Raw genomic sequence first — 23956 nt, 5'->3', positions numbered from 1 at the left:
CCATCTTGCAGCACAGCCATTACTGAGGTGGCAAGTCCTAATTACCTGGTATCTGCAACCACCTGCTGAAATGGACAGCAACATGGATAACTGGACTGACTATATCAGATAGTTCTCCACAGTTACTGATATGGATGTTATCTAGAGTCAAAGTTATTCTGTTTTTCGTAACGGCTGAAGATCCTTAACATTAATATATTATGATTCATCTGACAGAAACTGCTTTCAATAACTGATAATCCACACTGGAAAATAAGACATAATCTCATTATTATAAGTTATCAAAAATTGGTAAAATAAATAGTTTTAAACTTTTCCAAATGCTGTTAATTTTGTAATTTGACAGTTTTTTTTTTTTTTAAACTAGTTTAGGCTGCAAGACAGTGTGTATGTTAATGGTTTGTGTTACTGACTGAATTATTTTTATTTTCTGATCACAACATTACCCTGATAAATGCAAATAATGTTACATTTTACAACATTTTATATATTAAAGATCTCTCCGCAACACCGCAGCCCCTTGTCTTTCAGTCAGTTAGCATTAACTAGCATAACAAACATTACATGTTATGTCACATTAAACTGGAGGGCAACATGGATACGTAAAGTATAGTGTAAACAACTGTTCACCAAAATTTATCGTATTGTTGGGAATAAAATCACTTCTGGGTAAAACTCCAGATAGCATCAAGGTTTACTCCCTTCACTTTACCCAGCAGCTAGCAGTAGCTAGCTTCAAGGTTAGCTCTCTTCACTTTACCTAATATATGTGTGTGCGTGGAAAGAAAGCAGAAAAACCAAAAGGGGAAAGAAATGTCCTAAGGGTGACAAAATGGAGGGAGAAAATAGCAATGGGGTGAGGGGTGGCAAAATGGCTCCAGACAACTCTGAATACATAACTGCACTCTTAGTTTCTTGCGTTACATTTTTGCCATAACCTGGGAGAGTAAAACAGGTCCCGTCTAACATACTCGAGCACAGGTTAAATTACAGTCACACATGAATTAATCAACCCCCGCAAAAACAATCCACACACACAAGCAACGGGCTGCATCATGTGAGAGAGCAGCTCTTCGGTTATACCTGACCCTCACTGTGCATGCTCGGGAACTCACCATGCATGCGTGAGGCTGTTTCACATGTGCACGAGTTTCTGTTAGGCTCTCAAAGTCATTTTATGTGCCCTTGTAAAAAACTAACTTTTGTCAGTTGGGGGGTGCGGACAAAGGACTGTACTGCCTGTACTTAGGACTGTCTTCTTCTGATTGGTCCATTGTAAGCATGACGATAGCTAACCCTTACAGATTGAGCACCTGAGCAGTGCTAACACTGATCCAGCGGGCATGCTGTCACATGGTTCATGTAGCATCTAAAGCTCCAAACAGTTCTGCTAGATTTGTCAGCAACTCTATTTCTGCTGCAGTTTTCAGTAATTTTGTGTGTTGATCACCATATTCACTTCACTTACATTCAAAGATGTAAGTGGTCACTTATTCACTTACATCCCAGACAACAAATGGATCAGGGCCGAATCTGCGCCGGATGTAGTCCAACATCCGGTCGTAATCCTGAAAACGGATCCGCTCCAGATAATTTTTGCACCCTGGCCCATATCTGGCACGGATCCACTTTACAGTTGTGGAACAGATCTTGTCCAGATCTAAACCGGATCTTGTCCAGATCCAGGGAAGATGTGGTCCAAATCTGAACTACAGCTCTTTAGATTTAAAAAAGTGTTGACAAATTAATTACTAGATATCATCAGACTTAAATGGCTACTAACATTTAGTCTATGAATGAAAACAATCACAATGTGTTCCTTTCAACAAGCAGGCAGCCGCCCTTTATTAAACCTGTTTTCAGTTTTCACAACAGCATGCACATTTAAAGACACAGTTAACGGCACTTTTTAACGCCATAGTTCAGGGAGACTTGGGATAATGGCAATAAGCCAAATTGCCAAAATGTTGAACCATCCTTTTAACACTGTTGCAGCAATAACAAAGGTCAAGATTACAAATTGTATTTTTTTTAAAGAAATGATTTCTCTTTTGAACCTTTGCATTTTATGCATTTCCACAACAGTATGCACATTGTAAACCATTTTTAAAAAAAACATCTCTTTTGAACTGTTTAATGCATTTCCACAACGCACATTGCAAACTATTTTTAAAAAAACATTTCTCTGTTCAACTGTTTTATGAATTTCCACAACTGTATGCACATTTAAAGTAAAAAAAAACAAACAAAAAAAAAAACAATCATCACAGTCGTCGTCATTAGCTATCCTCAGTCATCCTCGCCTCTAGTTCGGAGCCTATGATTTGGAAAAGCAAAATCTTGTCACTATTCTATACTTGTTTCAAAAACACTGCTTTCCAATTTTCATGGTTTATGCTGAAATCATTTTATACCCTTAATCCTTACCTGTGCTCGACTCTGGCGACTTCCCCTGCGGGTGTTGTCTGAGCCCAAATGGAACCACTTCATGATATGTTTGTCAATGTCGACATCTGTTGCTTGCTTTGCCACATGGTTTTTGCGTACAGCACCTGTATATAAACACACAAAGCAACAGTACTTACTAGGGGTGTCACGATTCTCCCAATCTTCGATTCGATTTGATTTTCGATTTTAGGGTCACGATTTGATTCGATTCTCGATTTTGTTCTCTTCTTCTTACAGCACAGAGGCCTATGCCATTTGTAGTCTAGTCTACGATCATGGTTTTAGTAATGAAATTTCAGTACAAGCTCACACAAAAAAATAAAAAAGACAGATGAGGTACTGGGCTCCGGCCTCTATTTGCAGGGGTTCAAACAAAGAGATATGAATTTATGTACAAATTAGTGATCCCTGCACTATATACTAGGATGTGGCTAATTTATTGGTTTTTACTGACTAACAGCCTAAGGGGCACTCTAGAAGGAAGTGTAAACGTGAGACGTGGGGTACAATTATGCACCTAAGACGACAATACTTTTGATGCAGTGTTTCATTTTTTGAGCATGTTACTGTTGTGATGGTGCTGTTGGTCAAGAACATGTCACTGCTTGTGTCTGTTAGGTCTACCAACTAGGTTAATGAATGTATTAATAATTTGAATCTTTACTTGTTGGTTGATTAATGGAGGTCACTATTTATAATTGAGGACACATTTATGAATGAAAATTTAGATTTTTGTTAAACATCTGAGAAAATCACACTGTACTTTTGATTGTATAATGAATTGAGGTAATTGAAGTGCCTTTCATACTTACAGCGCATCATTGTTGCTGTTGCTTCCATTTGCTTAAATGAGAGCTTGCCTGTTGTTCCCTTCCAGCAAATCTGGAGGGCCAAATGTTTAGCGTAGATGTGTGAAAGAATGTTCCAGGTTAGCCACTTTGTGTCTTTTCCCCCAATGCAGGCTAAAAATGTGATCTGAAAAACACAAACAAGACATCATTTAAAAATAACAAAAAAAACACAAAAAGTGTTTTAGAGGAAGTGAATTAAACATTACAAATTGGAATTCAAAACTGACTCTGGAATACTTGAAGGTTACTAAAATCATAAACCACTCCATCATTGCTGGTTATATTCCACCTGGTTATATTCCACACACGGCAGAGCCGGCACTGCAGCAGACTACTTGGCATGGTTGCATGACGAAGAAGAAACAGCTTTACTGGAGTGATAACAATCAAGAAAGCTACAGAGTGAAAGCAGAAGTGAGGAAACAGAGGTAGCCCAAACCACCCAACATGATGAAGAGGGGGATATATAAGATTTTACTTATCACCCAACCCTACTGCAATTTTAAAATTGATTTGAAAAGAAAAAAAAACCTGAAAGCAAATGTACAGATAAAAGAAGTAGGAAAAGCCATGTCCGAGGTTTGACCCATCATGCTATCCCTGCCTAAACACAAAATACAAGTTCATACAAATTCACACCAGGTTCTTCCTCTGTGAGCGATTGTGAGGAGCCTTCAGCCAATCTTCAAAGTTTTGCACGTCATCAATTGAGGCAAAGGGAAACTGAATATCTTCGGGCAGTTCAGCAGGACATTCATTGGTCGTTCTCCCAGGCAGAGAGCTGACCATAGCCATTAGTTTGTTTAGCTGCTGTTTCTGATATTCAAGCAGCTGTAGCATATACCGTTCAGCAACTGAAAAGAACAAAAACAGAAAATACACCCACACATGGTTATGCATGCTGTGTCAGGAGTCTTTCCATAGTAACCAGTCATCCATCACAACAAAATGCAAATGTCTTAGTGTAGTAAAAAAAAATCGTGACATTCCTATATGCAACTAATAAGTACATGACAACTCACCAGAGCAAGGTATGTGCTCCATCTCAGACTGTCCCACTCTGAAAGATGGCTTGAATAGTTCTGTAGCATTTTTAGAGCTTAGGTGGGACCTTTGTGCAGAGAGTGAGAACTGATTAGATGGCACCGGGCGGGATGATGGTGTTGACTGATGAGATGAGTGTGATGGTAACCAATCAGATTCCATTGCATGTGATGAAGACAAGCGGGGAGATGACTGGGAGCTCGGAGATGACCAATAATGAGCTGTGTGTGATGAAGACCCACAAGGAGATGGCTCACGGGCTGCATTGAATGAAGACAGTGTTGAGGCAAAAAGTTACTCTGTCAAGGAATGAGGAGTCTGGTGCTGAAGTGAAAAATGATTACAAGTTTATTGAACACAGGATTAAAATACAAAGAATAGAATGAATAGGAAGAATAGAAAGAATAGAATTGCAATTCCTGAGAGACTGTTCAGAGGTCTGACAGCACAGAGATCTGAACAGAATCTGATAAGAAACACACATGCAGCATCTTTTAAGCAGAATGATCACGTCACAGCACATCATGAAATACAAACAAAGAGATTGTCTGTTCCTCACACAGGATTAGACACTTCAGCAAACCTAATGAGCTTTTTTTCAGTTTATTGAGCACGTAAACAACCCCAGTGCCCGGCTGGGTCATCCTGAGGCGCCTGGCTGGTATCAGATAAGTCACACAGGTCAGAGCGAACTGTTCTAAAGAATGCATCCACATTTATGATAGCAACAGGCTACTCAGTATTAAACTCAATTACCAAGAACTTAAACAAGCTGTTTACCCTGAGAGGGATCAGTAGACATAATATAGTAAAGGGAATAATATGAAATTTCCACAACAATTCCCCTCTTTTGATCATAATGAAACCCATTTCATATTGATCACACCAGAAAAGAAAATTTCATAAGATTAAAGCATAAAAGAAAAAAACACCAAAAATGCATCAAACAAGGAGAACCACTGAGGCAGAGATGCACAGTGGATAAAAATGAGAACCCCACAATCAGCTAGTGAACCCAAAAACTCTCACGGTGACACCAACCCGCTAATGAACACATAAAAACAAAGAAAAAAACAATTGAAACAGAAAAACAATAGGAAGACAGAGGAAACAAACAAAAAAAAAAAACAGAAAACCCATAAAAGATAAAAGTAATAAAAGTAATGTATTTGTAGTAAAAAAAAACCCGTAATGATTATATTCAACAATCAAATCAACTCACCATTTTCCCAATATACATTCAGACAAAACATCAGAAGTTGAAAATCACGAGGATTCGAGAAACTCCATCATAACTCTGAATGGGGAAATAAAATCAACCTCAATTCAACACATGTGATTTCCAGCAAAAAAAAAAAAAAAAAACACATCAGAATACATATGAATGAGATGAAGAGCAAACTAAGATGACTAAACAGAGAACCATCCACACAATCTAAACTTTATCATTACTAGAAAAACCAAGCAGAAGACCAGTATCATCATAACAGATCCGGGGAGGCTAAGCGGGTGGAGAAACCAGGAAATCTAACGGGGTGTTAGAAAAATCGCCCTGAGCACTAACAAACATCTGGAGGGAATGACCAGGAAATGCAGATGTTATCATAACCTTGAGGCACCGGGGGACGAAAGTCACCACAAGCCAGCAGGTAATCAGAACAGCAAAAATAGGGCCTAAGACTGCGAGCAAGATATGCCACCAGCCACCTGACTGAAACCAAGACCATAATTTAGAAGGAAAATCAGAGCTATCCTGAGCCTCCATCCCAGATAACAGATCTCTAAGGTGACATGAACAGAAGACAGATTAGTAGACATATCAGGAATGAATGTACAACACTCGTCCCCTATAACCTTGCAGGTCCCCCCTCTTTCAGCTAAGAGAAAATCCAGAGCCATCCTATTCTGCAGGGTCCCTGACCCGGAGGGCCTTTAACTCAGGTCCTTCAGCAGCAGACTGTTACACCCATGGTGTAAGAAAGAGGCTCCGCAGATCCTTCATTCCAACTGCTGCCAGACTCTACAACAATCTGTAACCCCTGAACCAGGCTGTCATGTTGTAGTCTGTTTCCACTGTTTACACAGTCATTCATACCGTCACCTTATTCTGTTATTGTTTTTTTTTGTGTTTATTGTGTTATATTGAACTCTTAAGTTTATCTATTTATTCTTTTCTTTTTTATCTTTCACTTTTTAATGCTGCCGTAATAAGTGAATTTCCCGTCCGTGGGATCAATAAAGTTTATCTAATCTAATGTAATCTAACACGTCAAACACCTTAGTTTTAGAAAAGTGAGACTTTCTAACTCTACAGCTAATGCGTCCATTTGAAAAGCATTGTTAACTGTACCATAGTGTGGAAAAAACACCCCCAAGCACTGAGTTAGTGATGGAGATACGAGCCCTTGTAGTCATATGAGGAGGAGCGAGAACCCCTGAAAGATCTGACAACACACGGAGGTGAGGGATGAGATAAGATAGATAGCGTCTACCACACCAATTTCTAGGCAGACACAAAAAGGACTTTGAACTGCAAACCCAACCCACATTAGTTGGACAACTATAACCCTCAGGAGATGGAGATAGAAGAGATAGAAGATGGAGATAGAAGAGATAGAAGATGGAGATAGAAGAGATAGAAGATGGAGATAGAAGAGATAAAAGATGGAGATAGAAGAGATAGAAGATGGAGATAGAAGAGATAGAAGATGGAGATAGAAGAGTTAAATAGGGACAAACCAGGACAACTTAACATTACTCTCTCCTGCACACAACGTAAAATTAGGATCCTTACAGGGAGGTCTATCCAGCAGTAAAAAAAAACCCACATGAAGCAAGGATGGTGTGATTACAGGTACTGCTTACCCCTAAAAGCATATACACATCAACCCAAGGCATCTCAAAACACAGCGGGGCGGCCACTGCATGTACAGAACTGGCAGGCATCACAGACTTAGAAATCAGGTGATCAGTCTTGCTGGAGAAGTCTCTGTGAAACCTAATAGACTGAAATGAAAAATCATGCATCCATGGACAAAACTTCAGAAGGAGAGAAGCATTGAGAAAATGTGTACTGTTAGATTTACCCACTGATCTGGCAGCCAGGAAGGATAGCACCAGCCGGTCTCCAGTCTCCAGTCGGTGTGGCATGAGGGATCAGAGAACACACGTAACATGTGCTATTAATCACTTTGGTTGTGGTCTGCTTAGCAAGTGCATACCACAAGTTGTCATGTTCGTCATGATGATTGATGACATGGCGTGGCAGTCTGTGTAACTCAGGAACTGAAAACGTACCAGGTGAAGGTGAAGGAGGAACAGGTGAAACTCCTGCTGTCAGAGCAGACAGCATGTACAGCAGCGAAAACAGTGCTGCTAAAACAAACAGAGGCAGACACCAACCTCTGCACTGAAAACCCCCAAATGTGCAGGTGGGAGACGGTGTTGACGCATCCAGGGTTCCATTCCTTTTTCCCACAGGGAAAATGAACAGCACACCTTTAGGCAGGAAAAAGGTGTGCAAGCAGCAAACAGGCAGATCAGTGGTGGGCTCAGGTCAGAAGGAGCCAGGAAAATCCAGTTGTGTTGCTAGGCTCACCCGCTCTGTCCGGGGCCCCGACGTCCCGTTGCTAGGCTCACCCGCTCTGTCCGGGGCCACGACGTCCCGTTGCTAGGCTCCTTCTCAGGCTAAGGGCCAGGCGATACAGCTGCACCCTCGGGGGGGCACCGGACGTGTCCCTGGACTCCGATGAAATGGGCACCAGCCTGGAAGGGGTCCACAGAACCGCTGGGACCCACAGTGCATCCTTTTGAGGTTCTTAGTCAGGATCCAGTCTCCAGGACGGATCGAATGGCACACGGTTTCAGCAGGACGTGGAACCACGTCACGAACAAACTACAATCCAGCAATTCTGCATCAGTGTGTGAAACCCATCCTCAGCTGGTTGTGGGAGAGCTGCTGATCCTGTGAAGCCTCAGAAAGCACAAGGAAATGGTTTCACAATAAAACAACACTAAATCCTCACCAATGACGATTCCAGGTTGGGCCGGCTCAGTTCCAAGACCAGGAGGCCTGCTAGAGAGAACCTGAAATGGACTGAGGTTCAACCTTGTCCGGTTACACATCCTCCTGCAGGTCAGGAGGAGGTAGAGAGCCGTCAGCATGCAAAGCAGAGGATGTGAAGGGAGAGGAACAGAGAGCAGAGGAGAGAGGGAGCGAGGAGGAGAAGAAGGGAGACATCAAGTGAGAGACGGCGGAGTGAGACAGACAGGAGTAACGGTGCCCGAGAAACGTCCAAAACCAGCTTACCGTCCGGTTTTTAGAACGGTAACTGCATCGCCATAGCAACCAGCATTAGGAGAGAAAGATGTGGACAAACAAACTTTCTAAAACACATCAACATTCCCTCAAACCACAGGACAGTGTCATACATGCACATAACCAACATAAACACATCAGATATTTTTCATTACAACATCTGCTTGTTCCTGTAATCTAGAAAAAACAAGTTATTATGAAATGACCAGACTATACGACTGGATCCTGAAGGCCACTGCTCCGGTATCACCCCTGTGAAAGCAGCATCATCAGCAGTATGATAAGATGAACTAAAACAGCACATGCACCTGTATCCATGGTGATAATATCCTTCCTGTAAAAGTTTATCCCAGAATGTCATAAGTGTCAAAATCATGTTTGATTTTTCTAAATGTACACACACATATTCAAAAGAGATTTAGTATAGACGTCTTTTCCTGTAGATCGCTCCACATCATCAGTCCTGCTTATCAGGAAAATAAAGGTGTTTCTGGTTAATAACATCAGAGTTAGCAGCATTATGAAACACAGCAACCATCCCTGTGTGGAAGCAGAGCAGCGTCCTGGAGAAAATCCTGCTGGAAGGAAAAGGTCGAGTAAAGTCCGTCAGTTCGTTCAGGTCAGTCAGAACTTTGTCAGTTACGTCACTCGTTCTGCAGAAAAGCCAAATCAGAGCAGGTAGATTTTCCCTGCATGTAGGAGGATCCATAAAGGCCAATATAACATAGTTTTGGAAAGACATGAAGTCTGCTGGAGTTTTCTTAATCAATTTATTAAACTCCGAGATGATAAGGACATTAAATCAAGTTAAATTGCTTTTAATTATGTGTCCATCATCAGCCCAGTTTTTGCTCGAGCAGCTTTTTTCTTTTGTTCTTTTACAATTTCTTTATTTTATTTTCCAAGAGAATCATTTTAAAACATCCATGGATATCAGATTATTATGAAATAGTTTGTATTTTCTCCAGGTACATCTCTGTATTAATTCTTACAGTGCACCTTCCCATGTTATTTCAAATAGCAACAACAACCCCCCAAAAAAAAACAATTTTATCTATATTAAGTAGGTTTTTAAACTTTCCCTTCTTTTACTTTAACTAATTTCCATCTGGTTATTTGGTGACCGTTAAAAGAGGAGCTCCTTAACTTTACTTTAAAATTTTTTTTTATTCCCATTTATTAATCAACATTTTCTCAAAGTGCCCGGGATTCATTTATTTGTTTTTAGACAGATTTCAGATCTTTAGTTTGCTTGGTTGAAATATAGATCAGGCCTTCCAGTGTTCATTCTTTAAAGTAAAAATAGCACGTATTTTCCCTTTTTTATAGATGTTTGAGACCTTGATCTCAAAGAGCCATGTTATCCATTTTAACTTAGCAATGAATGATAGAGTAATACCAAAGAAAATGATTCCAGTATATGTGGATGTGGCTGCTAATAACCCCTAAATGCAGCATGTTATGGTTCACACATGAGACCACGGGTCAAAGTTATTATTAGATTAGATTAGATTAGATTCAACTTTATTGTCATTACACATGTACAAGTACAATGCAACGAAACACAGTTTGGCATCTAACCAGAAGTGCAATAAGCAACAAGTGCAAGATATATGTTATATACAGTATGTGCAAATGACTGTACAGTATGTACAAATGTGCAATGTACAAAAGCAAAAAGTGATTATCACAGTATGATGATTTAAGTGCTATGAGCATAATATACAGATGGATATGTGCATTTATGTACATCAGTGTCGAGCAGAATCTATGAACATAGTTTACAGATGATATTTACAAGTCTTTATGTAACTTAGTCACTAGTGCAGTGGACATTGAAATAGTGCAAAGTAATGAGCAGGAGTCTAACTAAATAAACAGTGAAGTGGAAAGGCTAGTGGAATGTTCAGTACATAGTACTCGGTCAGGTCGGGGGGTGTGTGATGGGATGTAGTGTGGTATGGGGTGAGTCAGTGGGGGGCAGAGTTCAGCAGCGAGACAGCTCTGGGGAAGAAGCTGTTCCTCAGCCTGCTGGTCTTTGTCCTGAGGCTTCTGAAGCGCCTGCCAGACGGCAGGAGTGCAAACAGTCCATGTGCAGGGTGGGATGAGTCTTTGAGGATGCTGCGAGCTCGACGCAGACAGCGTTTCCTCTGGACTTCCTCGAGGGCTGGAAGTGGAGACCCTGTGATGCGTTGGGCAGTTTTCACCACCCGCTGCAGCACCTTGCGATCTGCGACAGAGCAGTTCCCATACCAGACCGTGACACAGCTGGTCAGGATGCTCTCAATCGCACAGTGGTAAAAGTTCACCAGGATGGCTGAAGACAGGTGGTGTTTCTTCAGCGTCCTCAGGAAGAAGAGGCGCTGGTGAGCCTTCTTCACAAGGCTGGAGGTGTTGGTGGTCCAATTCAGGTTCTCCGAGATGTGGATCCCCAGGAACTTGAAGCTGGAGACACGTTCAACTGCCATCCCGTCGATGTGGATGGGGTCATGTGTGCCTCCTCTCTCCCTCCTGAAGTCCACGATGAGCTCCTTGGTTTTCTTTGTGTTAAGGAGCAGGTGATTGTCTGCGCACCACGTGGCCAGGTGCTGAACCTCCTCCCTGTAGGCCGACTCATCGTTGTTGCTGATGAGGCCGATCACCGTGGTGTCGTCAGCAAACTTGATGATGGAGTTGGATCCATGTACAGGCCTGCAGTCGTGGGTGAAGAGGGAATACAGGAATGGGCTCAGCACACAGCCCTGTGGTACGCCTGTGTTGAGTGTGATGGTGGAGGAGCAGGTGTTGCCTGACCTAACATGCTGAGGTCTGTTGGTCAGAAAGTCCTTTATCCAGAAGCAGAGGGGGGTGGTGATGCCCAAGTCTCCAAGTTTAGTGATTAACCTGGAGGGTCTGACAGTGTTGAATGCTGAGCTGAAGTCAACAAACAGCATCCGTGCGTATGTATTGGTATTGTCCAGATGTGTGAGCACAGAGTGCAGCGCTGTGGAGACTGCATCCTCTGTACTCCTATTGCTGCGGTAGGCAAACTGATGTGGGTCCAGTGTGGGTGAAAGGCAGCTCTTCAGATGTGACAGGACTAGCCGCTCGAAGCACTTCATCACAATGGGTGTGAGTGCGACTGGCCGGTAGTCATTCAGGCATGCCGGACTGGAGTGTTTTGGTACCGGTACAATGGAGGTGGATTTGAGGCATGTTGGCACAGCTGCTTGGGTAAGGGACAGGCTGAAGATGTCCGTGAAGACCTCTGCGAGCTGCTCCGCACATGCTCTGAGCACACGACCAGGGATGCCGTCTGGGCCAGCAGCCTTGCGTGCGTTGATCTGTTTCAGTGTGGTGCAGACGTCTGCAGTGGTGAGTGTGAGGGGCTGATGGTCTGCTGGGAGCCGAGTGCTGGTGACTGCTTCAGTGTTATCCCCGTCAAAACGAGCAAAGAAGTCATTTAACTCATTTAAAAAGGAAACATCTGTGGTGATCATGGATGAGTTACCCGATTTGTAGTCACTGATGACCTGGATGCCCTGCCACATGCGTCTGGGGTCGGAGTTGGAGAAGTGTTCCTCCACCTTCAGCTTATAGCAGTGCTTGGCCTTTTTGATGCCCCTCCTCAGGTTAGCCCTGGATACGCTGTAAGCCTGTGCATCACCTGATCTGAAGGCGGTGTTGCGGGCTTTCAGCAGGAGCCGTACCTCCTTGTTCATCCACGGCTTCTGATTTGGGTACGTGGTGATTCGTTTCTCCACTGTGACACTGTCAGCGGAGATGTTGATATATTCCAGTACAGAGGAGGTGTAGAGGTCAATGTCCGTGTGACAGCCACAGGTAGCCTGAGTAGCAAACATACTCCAGTCTGTGTTTTGGAACCTGTCCTGGAGTATAGAGTCTGCTCCTTCTGGCCAAACCTTGATGGTTTTCGCTGATGGCTTCACCCGCTGGATGAGTGGTGAGTACTTCGGGATGAGAAATAGGGAGAGATGGTCTGACTGTCCGAGGTGGGGGAGGGGGGTCGCCTTGTAAGCCCCAGGGATGTTTGTATAAACGTGATCTAAAGTTTTGTTTCCTCTTGTTTTGCAGGAAACATGCTGGTGGAATTTTGGAAGTACTGTCTTTAAGTTTGAGTTATTAAAATCACCGGCCACTATAAAGGCAGCTTCCGGATGGGAAGTCTGTTTTTTGCTAATGGCTGCATAAAGTTCTTTCATAGCTAGCTTAGCATTAGCATCAGGGGGGATATAGGCTGCAGTTACGATGGTAGAAGTGAACTCTCTCGGCAGATAAAACGGTCTACATCTAACCATGAGGAACTCTATGTTAGCTGAGCAGTGTCTCCCGACAACTATAGAGTTCGTACACCAAGCTTTGTTGATGTAAATGCACAGTCCTCCGCCTCTTGTCTTACCAGAGTCATCTGCCGTTCTGTCTGCCCGGAGTGTTTGGCGTCCGGCTAGCTCGATAGCGTTGTCGGGTACGCCGCCGTTTAGCCATGTCTCAGTAAAGATCATGACATTACAGTCCGTGAGTCTCCTGTTGTTGTTGATACGGAGTCGTAGCTCGTCCATCTTATTCACCAGGGACCGCACATTAGCAAGGAAAATGCTGGGTAGGGAGAGCCGGTGTGGTGTTAGCTTTAGCTTAGCTCTTAGCCCACCTCGCTTCCCCCGCCTTTGTTTACGGTCTCGACGCCGCCTGCGAGCACTTCCGCCCGGCCGGGCAGAGTGTGTAGCCTCCGGTGTCCTGGCGATCTCAGGGACGAGACGAAGACTCAATAAAAAACTATCAGAGTGTTGCTGTCCGATGTTCAAAAGTTCCTCTCGGGTGTAGGGTGTAAAAGACAAACTGTTCCGTACGAACAGACCCGAGATAAACAGGTAGATCATTGCAAAATTGCAGAATCTGGAGAGACGCTGAGCCTCGCTGTGTACACGCGCCGCCATCTTGGTCATATATGCAGCCTTTTGAAGAGCAAAATGGAAGCTGTTTCCGGTTTATTATAAATTATAGGTACCAAGATATTCAAAACCTTAACTTAACCCAACTGTGAGCAAAAATAAAATAATCGGGACCCAGAGACACACAAGCAGTTTTGGTGCGAATTACGCACACACTTAAAGTTGACAGGAAATCAGGGAAGTTGTAGTTTGCATCACCACACAGAACCAAGCAGGAAAACTGCTGTTCGGTATTTCCATAAATGCACATAAGGATCAGTACGGGGGCCTTTACCCCTCTGGCAGAAAAAGGTTTTACTCACTCTCACTGCTTCAGCTGTAGGACTGAGAGAAACCATCTTATCAGATCCTGGGTCAGCGGTTAGCCGGGGTAAAAGGGGGTGTCCTTCAAGCTGGATTCGCAGCAGGAGAAAAACATCACTGCAGGTTCAAGAGGGAGAGAACTCCAGTCTTCGGCCTTCTCACACACACTCAACAACACGCTGACGTCATCAGTCACATCCATCACCCTGCAGCCACACAGACTCAGAGTCACACACACATTTACACCAGCCGGCTCACATACATGCATTACCCCTGTTTCACTCACATAGCTGTAGGGAGGAGCATGCGGGATGCGGAAGCAGGAAGCATTCCTTCTGTTCTTCTGTCAGACTGAGCACAGCTGCAGCCACGTGCTCATTCCACTTTACAGATGACACCTTTAAAGTTTCTGGAGAATGATTAAACCATTGTGTTTCAAATCTCTCATCAGGTTCCCGTGAGATGTTAGCAATGCACACAGTTCTGAGCAGGGCTGGAGACAGAGGGGTAAAGATTTTTACCTCAGTCAGCTGCTGCAGAAAAAATTTGGCTCGGGAACTCCCAACAATAGCACACAGGATTTCCCAGGGGGTGTGTCCATGCAGTGATGACGGAGTCAGGGTTGGCCATAACTTTCACTCCATCAGGAGAAGATGTGAGACAAATGTTCAACCGACACATCAAATCTCGACCCAAAAAGGTTGACCGGACCAACTTCAGACAGCAGAAATAAATGTTTAAATTTACACCCCAAGAGTAAATTACACCCAAGGGGTGCGGTCAACCATTTCTTTCACGGTGGTCCCAAATGCAGAGATTGCATGCACAAAATTACCAGACATCTGAAGCGGCACAGGAAACCCAGAAACCCTCAACTGATCTAGTTGCACCAGAGTCTACCATGAATTCAACGGTCTTACCCGACACCTCGACTTGTAGGTTTGGGAAAAATCTTGTAGGCCTCAGCCGTTAAATGCGTATTTTCGCTGCTATACGTCCCAGTCTTCGTCGGTATGCATCTGCTTTCGAGCACAGAGATAAGCATGGTTAATTTTTTGTCAAAGTCAGAGGAAACAGCAAGCGTCTCTTCATTGCAACAGAGCAAGGGAAACTGCACGTGTTCATCAGTGTTGTGACCTTCAGCGGGTGTGTGTGGTGTGTGTGTGTGTGGGAGCTGGGTGTGTGTGTTGTGTTATCTGTAGTTTGTTTTACATTGGGTGTCTGTGTGCTGGCAGCAGAGCAGGAGGAAAAGGAGAGGAGAGCTTTCATTTACTGGGTCAAAACTTTGCGTGTGTAAGTTACGTCACCCAGAGATGTGGAGCGTCAGCCCGGATCCATCATTGGCCGCCATACCCCCCCCTTTCAATCTGAAGGGGCACGTTGCCGGCCCCGGTTTTTCAGGCGACACGGACACTCAGCCTTCCAGTGTCCCAGCTGTCCGCAGATATGACATGCGTCGTGATGGCAGCCACGTCCTCGAGAACCACGCCCACGTCCACGTGGGAAGTCACGCCGTCTGGCCCCGTTTGGGTTTGGACCAGACAGAGCTGAATACATTGTCATAGCAGCCAGGTGCAGCTCTTTGTCCCCCCTCAGCAGCTCCAGCAGCAGAAAAGAGGAAACTCATCAGCAAACTTTGGCCCAGAGGTCAAAGGGGCAATTGGGTCGCAATCTTCAGCGACCTCGGTCTCCGTCCATGTTCGGAAGACCAGAATGGGTCCCAGTCGGACCAGCCACTGAGTGAGTGGTGGAATCAGAGTTCAGGCCATCTTTCCTCAGGGTCACAATGGAAGTTCTGCTGCTTTTGTGAGGGGCTTTGGACTTTTTCTTTTCCTCTGTGGTCTGCGGATCGGGCTGTGGTTCGGCCTTGGGCAGGTGGCGGGACTGGGGGTAGGCAATCCAAGTCCGGATCCAGAGACGCTCCCAGCATCGTCAGGTCTGGGCACAGGAATGAGGTGTTCTGGCCGCTCGGGCCCGATGGTGGACATGCAGGTAGAGAGGATACAATGAGTTAGTTTTCAGCTGAGAAAAGTGAGACACAGCAACAGAGGTTGTCGTTCGCTTATCATGGCTGTTGTCAGGTCGGTGCAGGTCAGTCTGTGGAGGGTCAGTAAGTTTTGAAGGAACTTTGGCGTTCTGATTTCTCTTGTCGTCGCTCACATTCTGCGAGCCAGTTTGTTAAAGCCGCCTGATGTTTCCTAAGCGGTCCCAATCTGAGACCTTCACCCGTTTCTGTGACTTTAATTTGTCCCTCATCCTATCTAAACCTTCTTTGGTTATTTTTAATGCTGCCGGGCTCAAAGAGCCTTCAGCTGGAAAAATACCATTCTGGATCTACTCCGCACACATTTCCACACACACCTTCCCATACTTACGTTCCATGAACTCAAAGAGTTCACCGCGGGGCGTCGCCGGTGTTTTGGAGCTTACATTACCCATGTTTACACTTAAGCACGGGGAGGAATATTCCCACACCTTAGACTACAGACGTCTCTGTAGAATACGGAATAACGGCTAATCCGTCCGCCCTATCTCACTGCTTTCCAGCGAGAGACCCACTCACACCCTTGTGAAGGGATTTTAACCTGCCCAGATCTCCTAATGAGACCTTCAGGCCCGCTTCTAGTCTACGGAGCTCCCAAAATCCCTTGTGAAGGGATTTTAACCTGCCCAGATCTCCTAATGAGACTTCCAGGCCTGCTCCTAGTAAGCGGAGCTCCCAAAACCCCCGGCTGCCCGTCTTCCTACTTTTCTAAAAAGGGAGAAATGTGTGTGTGCGTGAGAGCAACCTAAAATCCTAGAGTAATTTCTCACTCACCAGACTTCCTTGACAGGTTGGAAGATGTTCGAGATCCTGGCAGGCCAGTAAGGAGATCCACGAGGAGTCCCCCAGAAACAAAAGCTGAGACGTACTCAGGTTGATCAGACACCCGTCGTAAAACCCGAAACTGACCACGCAGGAGCACTTCTGACACCAGATTGTTGAGGCAAAAAGTTACTCTGTCAAGGAATGAGGAGTCTGGTGCTGAAGTGAAAAATGATTACAAGTTTATTGAACACAGGCTTAAAATACAAAGAATAGAATGAATAGGAAGAATAGAAAGAATAGAATTGCAATTCCTGAGAGACTGCTCAGAGGTCTGACAGCACAGAGATCTGAACAGAATCTGATAAGAAACACGCATGCAGCATCTTTTAAGCAGAATGATCACGTCACAGCACATCATGAAATACAAACAAAGAGATTGTCTGTTCCTCACACAGGATTAGACACTTCAGCAAACCTAATGAGCTTTTTTTCAGTTTATTGAGCACGTAAACAACCCCAGTGCCCGGCTGGGTCATCCTGAGGCGCCTGGCTGGTATCAGATAAGTCACACAGGTCAGAGCGAACTGTTCTAAAGAATGCATCCACATTTATGATAGCAACAGGCTACTCAGTATTAAACTCAATTACCAAGAACTTAAACAAGCTGTTTACCCTGAGAGGGATCAGTAGACATAATATAGTAAAGGGAATAATATGAAATTTCCACAACAACAGACTAGAAGATGGCTGTGGGTTTGCTGATGACCGATGCAGAGGCAGCTTACGGGATGGCATTGAATAGCGAGATGCTGCTGAGCTTGATGCAGACCGATGAGGTACTGGGCTCTGGCCTCTATATGCAGGGGTTCAAGCAAAGAGATATGAATTTATGTACAAATTAGTGTGTTTCTGGTAAATTTCCCTTAGGGATAAAGGCAGACGGGTTGACACTTACAGTGCTAAAGGTGGAGGTGATGAAGATGACCGGTAAGGAGGTAAAACTGGTGGCGGTGATGACCGATGAGGAGGTGAAACTGGTGGCGGAGATGACCGGCGAGGAGGTGGAACTGGTGGTGCAGATGACCGGCGAGGAGGTGGAACTGGTGGTGCAGATGAACGATGAGGAGGTGGAACTGGTGGTGCAGATGACCGGCGAGGAGGTGGAACTGGTGGTGCAGATGAACGATGAGGAGGAGGAACTGGTGGTGCAGTCTGTGGTGATAATTTATCTGGCTTAGATTTTAAAGATGGCTGAGCCTCTTCATCCTCACTGTCTGACTCAAAGCGGTTGCTGTTTGTAAAAGACAAATCTGTGTTATCTCCTACATGCAATAAAACCAAACCCACACTGTTGTAAAAACTCTTATTCTTTTAGTCTATGTTCAAGGCAATATCTTAATGACAATCCTCTATTATAAAATGTTCAAATTAATTTTAACTACATCATTTCATTCCAATTAATTCTCACAATGCATTTGATTGTCATTCTGACTTACATCAGCTTGCGTTTTCTCTTGGGGCGCACCAAGTCTATTTCCTGATCAGAATCCAGTTCTGATGTTCGACAGTTTAAAGCCTTTCTCATTGCCTGCCTGGCTGTCAAATAATCACCTAAAAAATGTCAAACTGTCAGTTTTAACTGAAGGACTAACACCATATTTGCTGTGTGCTTCATCAAATCACTCACCACATCTGGTCAACACCCTGGCATCATATCTGGTCCAGTGTTCGCCTGGCTTTTCTGCTGATCTTGCAGCTTTGTTGATTTTGTCATCATTCTTGTAGTCTGGCCAGTAAGCTACTCCATCCTTGTACCATGACTGTGGGAGCACAGCAACAGACTTTTTCTCACCAAGAAATTCCACAACAAGAAACATCCTTTGACTGAAGAGATAAAAAAAAGGGCATGGACAGAAGAGGGCATTCTGTTGGTACATATCGAGATCCTTTGAAGTCAGTACATTGCGCCACATCAATGTCAATTGTTCTGCCATTTCAAATCTAAGATGCATCATATTACCGATCAGAGTAAATGAAATAAAAAATAAAACAGTGAAATTAGTTTGCAATTAATTTGTTGATTAATTTGTTGGTAATTGTTGCAGCTCTACTTAGATGAATGAAGTAAAGGCATGACCACAAAATCTCTCCTATATGGAAGAGCAATGCATTTTCTTCTGACAGCTGACAGTTCTGCATATTTGATTGTACCTAATGCTTGACTCACAGAGTATATATTCAGCAAGTCAGAACTGAATGGGTATGTAAAAAAATCCTTTTTATCAGAAAAGACTCTGTATACAACATATATTCCACTGATGCACTCAACAATGTTGTCTATCACACAAATATCGTCTCCAATCAAAAAGATGTTGTGGACTTTCATTGTCCACTGATCAGTGTCTAACTGACCGTACTGTCCTTGAACATCAAGCCCATCAGGAACTGGTCCATCAAAGTGTTGTTTTTTTAAAGAACCCAATGCTAAACCAGAATCTTGATCAGGTGGCGTACAGGTCCCAGCAAAACGTTTTTCCGACAATCTTCGTATGATCTGAGCAATAGGACGCTCTGGTTTGCGGACAAGCTTCTTCATCTTCCGGAGGTGATTTTCAAAAGGAAATGCTGAAATGCGATCTAGACTACCAAACTGTTGTACATCCAGGGGTAGGTGAATTAAACCATGCACATTATAAACAATATTTTCGTTGCCATATATCTCACCAAAATGTTTCACAAATGTTTCAAGTAATGTCTGCGCATACTGACAGTAGGATAATGCAAGGTCTGGATTGATCAAAATTGAAATGGCAGAAAAGAGCAACATAAAGTTGTTATACATTGTAGTACTCTCCAAATACAAAGACAATATGACAGGGCCAGTATACAATAGAAATTGCCTAAATTCAGTGGCCTTCCACCTGTCTATTTCTCGAAATGATCTTGGTTTACGAGCAAATTCTATGGGAATGTCAGGCCGCAGTTTTTTCATGTGTTCAGACATTCGATTAACAACATTAGCAGATAGACGAACAGTAAGAGGACCTCTGAGCCACATAAGCAACAACTTCCGGACAACACCCAAACAAACCAAGTGCATATAATCAAGGGGAAATTGTGTCACCATACCAATATTTGAACCATGAAAAGGACTTGGCCCATTTTGATGGTCTTCATATGCCTCACATGCAAAGGACTCATCAGTCCTAAGCATGCTATTGTTAGATGGAAATGTCATGCGTCTGTTTACATACTGTCCTCGCTGGACACATTTATCACAGCCATAATATCCATTGTGTGGCTTTATGCACTTTACAAATGCTCTGGCAGGCGCATCACATATTACAGAGTCGACCTTCAGAAAAAGCCGTTTCCCATTAAAATCAAAGCCTTTCTCCAGTTGCTGAAGTTCAACAACAAAATCTTTTAAGAATTCATTAGCTGAATTTGGTTTGTTCATCCCACAAAATAAAGCAATTACAACAGGCTCTTTCATTGGAACGCTGACCAACAGTCCCAATATAGGCCAAATTTGAACACCTGAGCTCTTGAACAAAGGTAACCCATCTATATTTATCTGTAACTTCAATGTAAAACAATCAGTAACAGAGTCAATGATCTGAGACACTGTCCTCTTGATGGAAGAAAATATGCCAAAATAATGATACTGCCCACCAACCTTGTTCTGAACAGTGTAGCGAGTGTCAGTCTTAAGGATAGTTCTAGCATCTTTTGGCAGATCAGGGTGGTAAAATTGCAATATACTTAAAAGTGCTGAAAGTGCAACAAGGGAAATACCAAAGGTGAGGGCCCAATTACAGATCTTTTCTCTAAGGCTACTTGGCTCAAAAACATCATTTGACAAGTCTGAGTCTGAGTCTGAGTCTGGGTCAGGGTCTGAGTCTGGCCTATTACACTGAGGAAAGTCCATTTGTTCATCACTACCTCGATCCATATCTTCATTGACAGATGTGTCCATGTTCACAGTGTATGCAGTGTCCTCCCCCTCTTCATCCATATTACAATTTTCCCCTAGAACAGTGTTGTAGTCATTGGTAATTTGTTGTAAAATCCTGTCCAGGCCTCTGCGTGCACGCCTTCGAAGAGTAGAGCTACAGACCACCCTGGTCTCCATCTTTCACTCACGTTTCACAGCAACAGTTGCTTCTCACAGGAACAGCCCTATCGGGAGAGAAAGCATTTCGATTATGCAGTTTTTTTCTAAAATACATTGTACTGTTAGCAGTGAATTTAACCCAGAGAGGAAACTTAAAGTCATGCACCCTCTTCTAGGGCTGGCATTGTGATAATCATGTGACTAATAATCATAACCTCTCATGGTGATCATAACAGGCAAATATCAGCTGCACAGTTGTGATTAAAAAAGGTTATTCATTTTCTGCATCTCTCCTTTTTGTGGTCAAATAAGGTTAATGAAGTCTTGCCCCTGTTAAAATAAAAAAAATAACAAAACCAATGTTTTAACTTCTCTGCCATACTGTTCCACAGTCTGACCAAAGAATGAAACACAAAATCTTTTCTCGTTCGTACGAATGCTTTTAACTTAAAACCTATTTCTCCCTCCTAATAAATAACCTATTTCTCTGTAAACAAGTACTGTATATTAAGTGGTAACATCCTACTGGCGGTTTTATACATAAATTGAGTAGTTTGAAATGTGACTATATCTTCAAACTTTAACAGTTTTGACTTAAAAACAATAAGTCAGTATGAGCCAAGTGCCCAGCATGATGGATAATCATCATTGCCTTAATAACATCCATAACAACACTCTGGCCTGTTTTGGGGTGAAACTGTAATGTTCCCGATAAGATCTGTAATCAACTTGTTAGCGACAGCCTTAAAAAAAGTCACAAAGGGGTATTTACCGATGTGTTTTATGTCGTGGAACAAAACGTGAAGCACAACTGCATAAGCATTTGTTAACCACACACCATTCAAAAAACGCAATGACTTTGCCGGGAACCGGAAGTGCTAATGCTAACGGCCTTCGGTTTACTGACTGACAACTCATATAAAAACAACAAACAAACAAAACAAGACGGAGAGCATGTGATTTAATGTTGAACACAGACTAACAAAGATTAATATCCGCGTACAGGGGTTTTCAGGGACGGCGAAGTCTGATGCTAGCGTTATGCTGCCGCTATGCTAACGAGAAGCTAACGTACCGTTTGTTCAAATACAAACAAATATGGTTTAGAATAACTCAGAATGTCGGCGGCATGTTATGCTTTGCTAAAGCCGCTATTTCTGGCGGTTTTAGATGCTAAACGTTATGTTAACCTATATAGGGAGGGCACGCACACTTAGCCTAGCAAACATCTATCGCCAACACTGTTAAACGATGCCACAGTTTCTTCAAACACAAAAGTTAACTTACCCCAACTCATCTCATGTTCAAAAGAATCTTAATTATTTCAAATCAACAGTACAATACAATTGTGATGATAAGGACTTACCGAGAGACGATCTCCTCCTTCCACAGTAGCGGTGCAACTGAAGCGCGCGTCCGTTAGACAGACAGACTCCGAATCTGCTGCAGCGCAAAGTGGCGACCAATAGAGAACCGATGCGTTGCGTGTGCGTTCAGCTGGTCTGACTGGTAAACGACGGTAGGGCGGAAGTGGCCGTAATCAATGCGGACCTTTTTGCTTTCTGGGATGTAGTTTATTCGAGCATCTTCTTATTGTGAAAGATACCATAAAAGCTCTGCTTTTTTGTTTAAGGAAGAGCTGAATATAATGCTGAATACATTAATTGTATTATTATTTAGTGGTCAACAAATGACTGTCCCGTGCTCTTAGGTCATCCTTCTCCATTCACTTTACCAGTTGAACCTTACTGTTCCCCCGGCCCATCTCTCTACCACAGCTCTGGAACTCACTCCCATTCGAGATTTGGAACATCGATTTTCTTCCATCATTCACAACTGCACTCAAAACCCACCTGTTTAAACTGGCCTGATTTATAGGGATATATACTGTTTTATGTAATTTTTATCTCAAATTCTTTTAATCTGTTTTTAACTCTTACAGTGTGTGCAGAATTATTAGGCAAATGAGTATTTTGACCACATCATCCTCTTTATGCATGTTGTTCTACTCCAACCGGTACAGGCTTGAATGCCTACTACCAATTAAGCATATCAGGTGATGTGCATCTCTGTAATGAGAAGGGGTGTGGTCTAATGACATCAACACCCTATATCAGGTGTGCATAATTATTAGGCAACTTCCATTCCTTTGGCTAAATGGGTCAGAAGAGAGATTTGACAGACTCTGAAAAGTCAAAAATAGTGAGATGTCTTGCAGAGGGATGCAGTACTCTTAAAATTGCCAAGCTTTTGAGGCGTGATCATCGAACAATCAAGCGTTTCATTCAAAATAGTCAACAGGGTCGCAAGAAGCGTGTTGAAAAAACAAGGCGCAAAATAACTGCCCATGAACTGAGGAAAATCAAGCGTGAAGCTGCCAAGATGCCATTGGCCACCAGTTTTGCCTTATTTCAGAGCTGCAACATCACTGGAGTGCCAAGAAGCACAAGGTGTGCAATACTCAGGGACATGGCCAAGGTAAGGAAGGCTGAAAAACGACCACCACTGAACAAGACACACAAGATAAAACGTCAAGACTGGGCCAAGAAATATCATAAGACTGATTTTTCTAAGGTTTTATGGACTGATGAAATGAGAGTGAGTGTTGATGGGCCAGATGGATGGGCCCGTGGCTGGATCAGTACAGGGCAGAGAGCTCCACTCCGACTCAGACGCCAGCAAGGTGGAGGTGGGGTACTGGTATGGGCTGGTATCATCAAAGGTGAGCTTGTGGGACCTTTTCGGGTTGAGGATGGAGTCAAGCTCAACTCCCAGTCCTACTGCCAGTTTCTGGAAGACACCCTCTTCAAGCAGTGGTACAGGAAGAAGTCAGCATCATTCAAGAAAAACATGATTTTCATGCAGGACAATGCTCCATCACACGCATCCAAGTACTCCACTGCGTGGCTGGCCAGAAAAGGTCTAAAACAGGGGTGCCCAAGTTCGGTTCTCGAGATCTACCATCCTGCAACTTTTAGATGCAACCCTTCTCCAACACGCTTGAATCAGAGGTCATCTGCATGTCATTCAGCTCTGCAGAGGCCTGGTAATGAGCCAGTCATTTGATTCAGGTGTGTTGGAGAAGGGTTGCATCTAAAAGTTGCAGGATGGTAGATC

General features: G+C 43.5%; 1 protein-coding gene across 1 annotated transcript; it reads right to left on the bottom strand.

The window, feature by feature from the left end:
* Positions 1-16723: 16723 nt before the first annotated feature.
* Positions 16724-18538, bottom strand: LOC121646044 (formin-like protein 5). The gene is made up of 5 exons (XM_041994919.1): positions 18410-18538; positions 18219-18333; positions 17678-18013; positions 17489-17575; positions 16724-16913 (listed from the first exon to the last, which is right to left on the bottom strand). Exons 2-5 carry the CDS (start codon positions 18305-18307, stop codon positions 16724-16726), a joined length of 702 nt encoding a protein of 233 aa, XP_041850853.1. The 5' UTR covers positions 18308-18333; positions 18410-18538.
* Positions 18539-23956: the final 5418 nt, after the last annotated feature.

This window comes from Melanotaenia boesemani, chromosome 9 (assembly GCF_017639745.1).
Source record: "Melanotaenia boesemani isolate fMelBoe1 chromosome 9, fMelBoe1.pri, whole genome shotgun sequence".
Taxonomy (NCBI): domain Eukaryota; kingdom Metazoa; phylum Chordata; class Actinopteri; order Atheriniformes; family Melanotaeniidae; genus Melanotaenia; species Melanotaenia boesemani.
The sequence above is the reverse complement of the archived record's forward strand: the minus strand, read 5'-3'. Positions and strand labels throughout refer to the sequence as shown.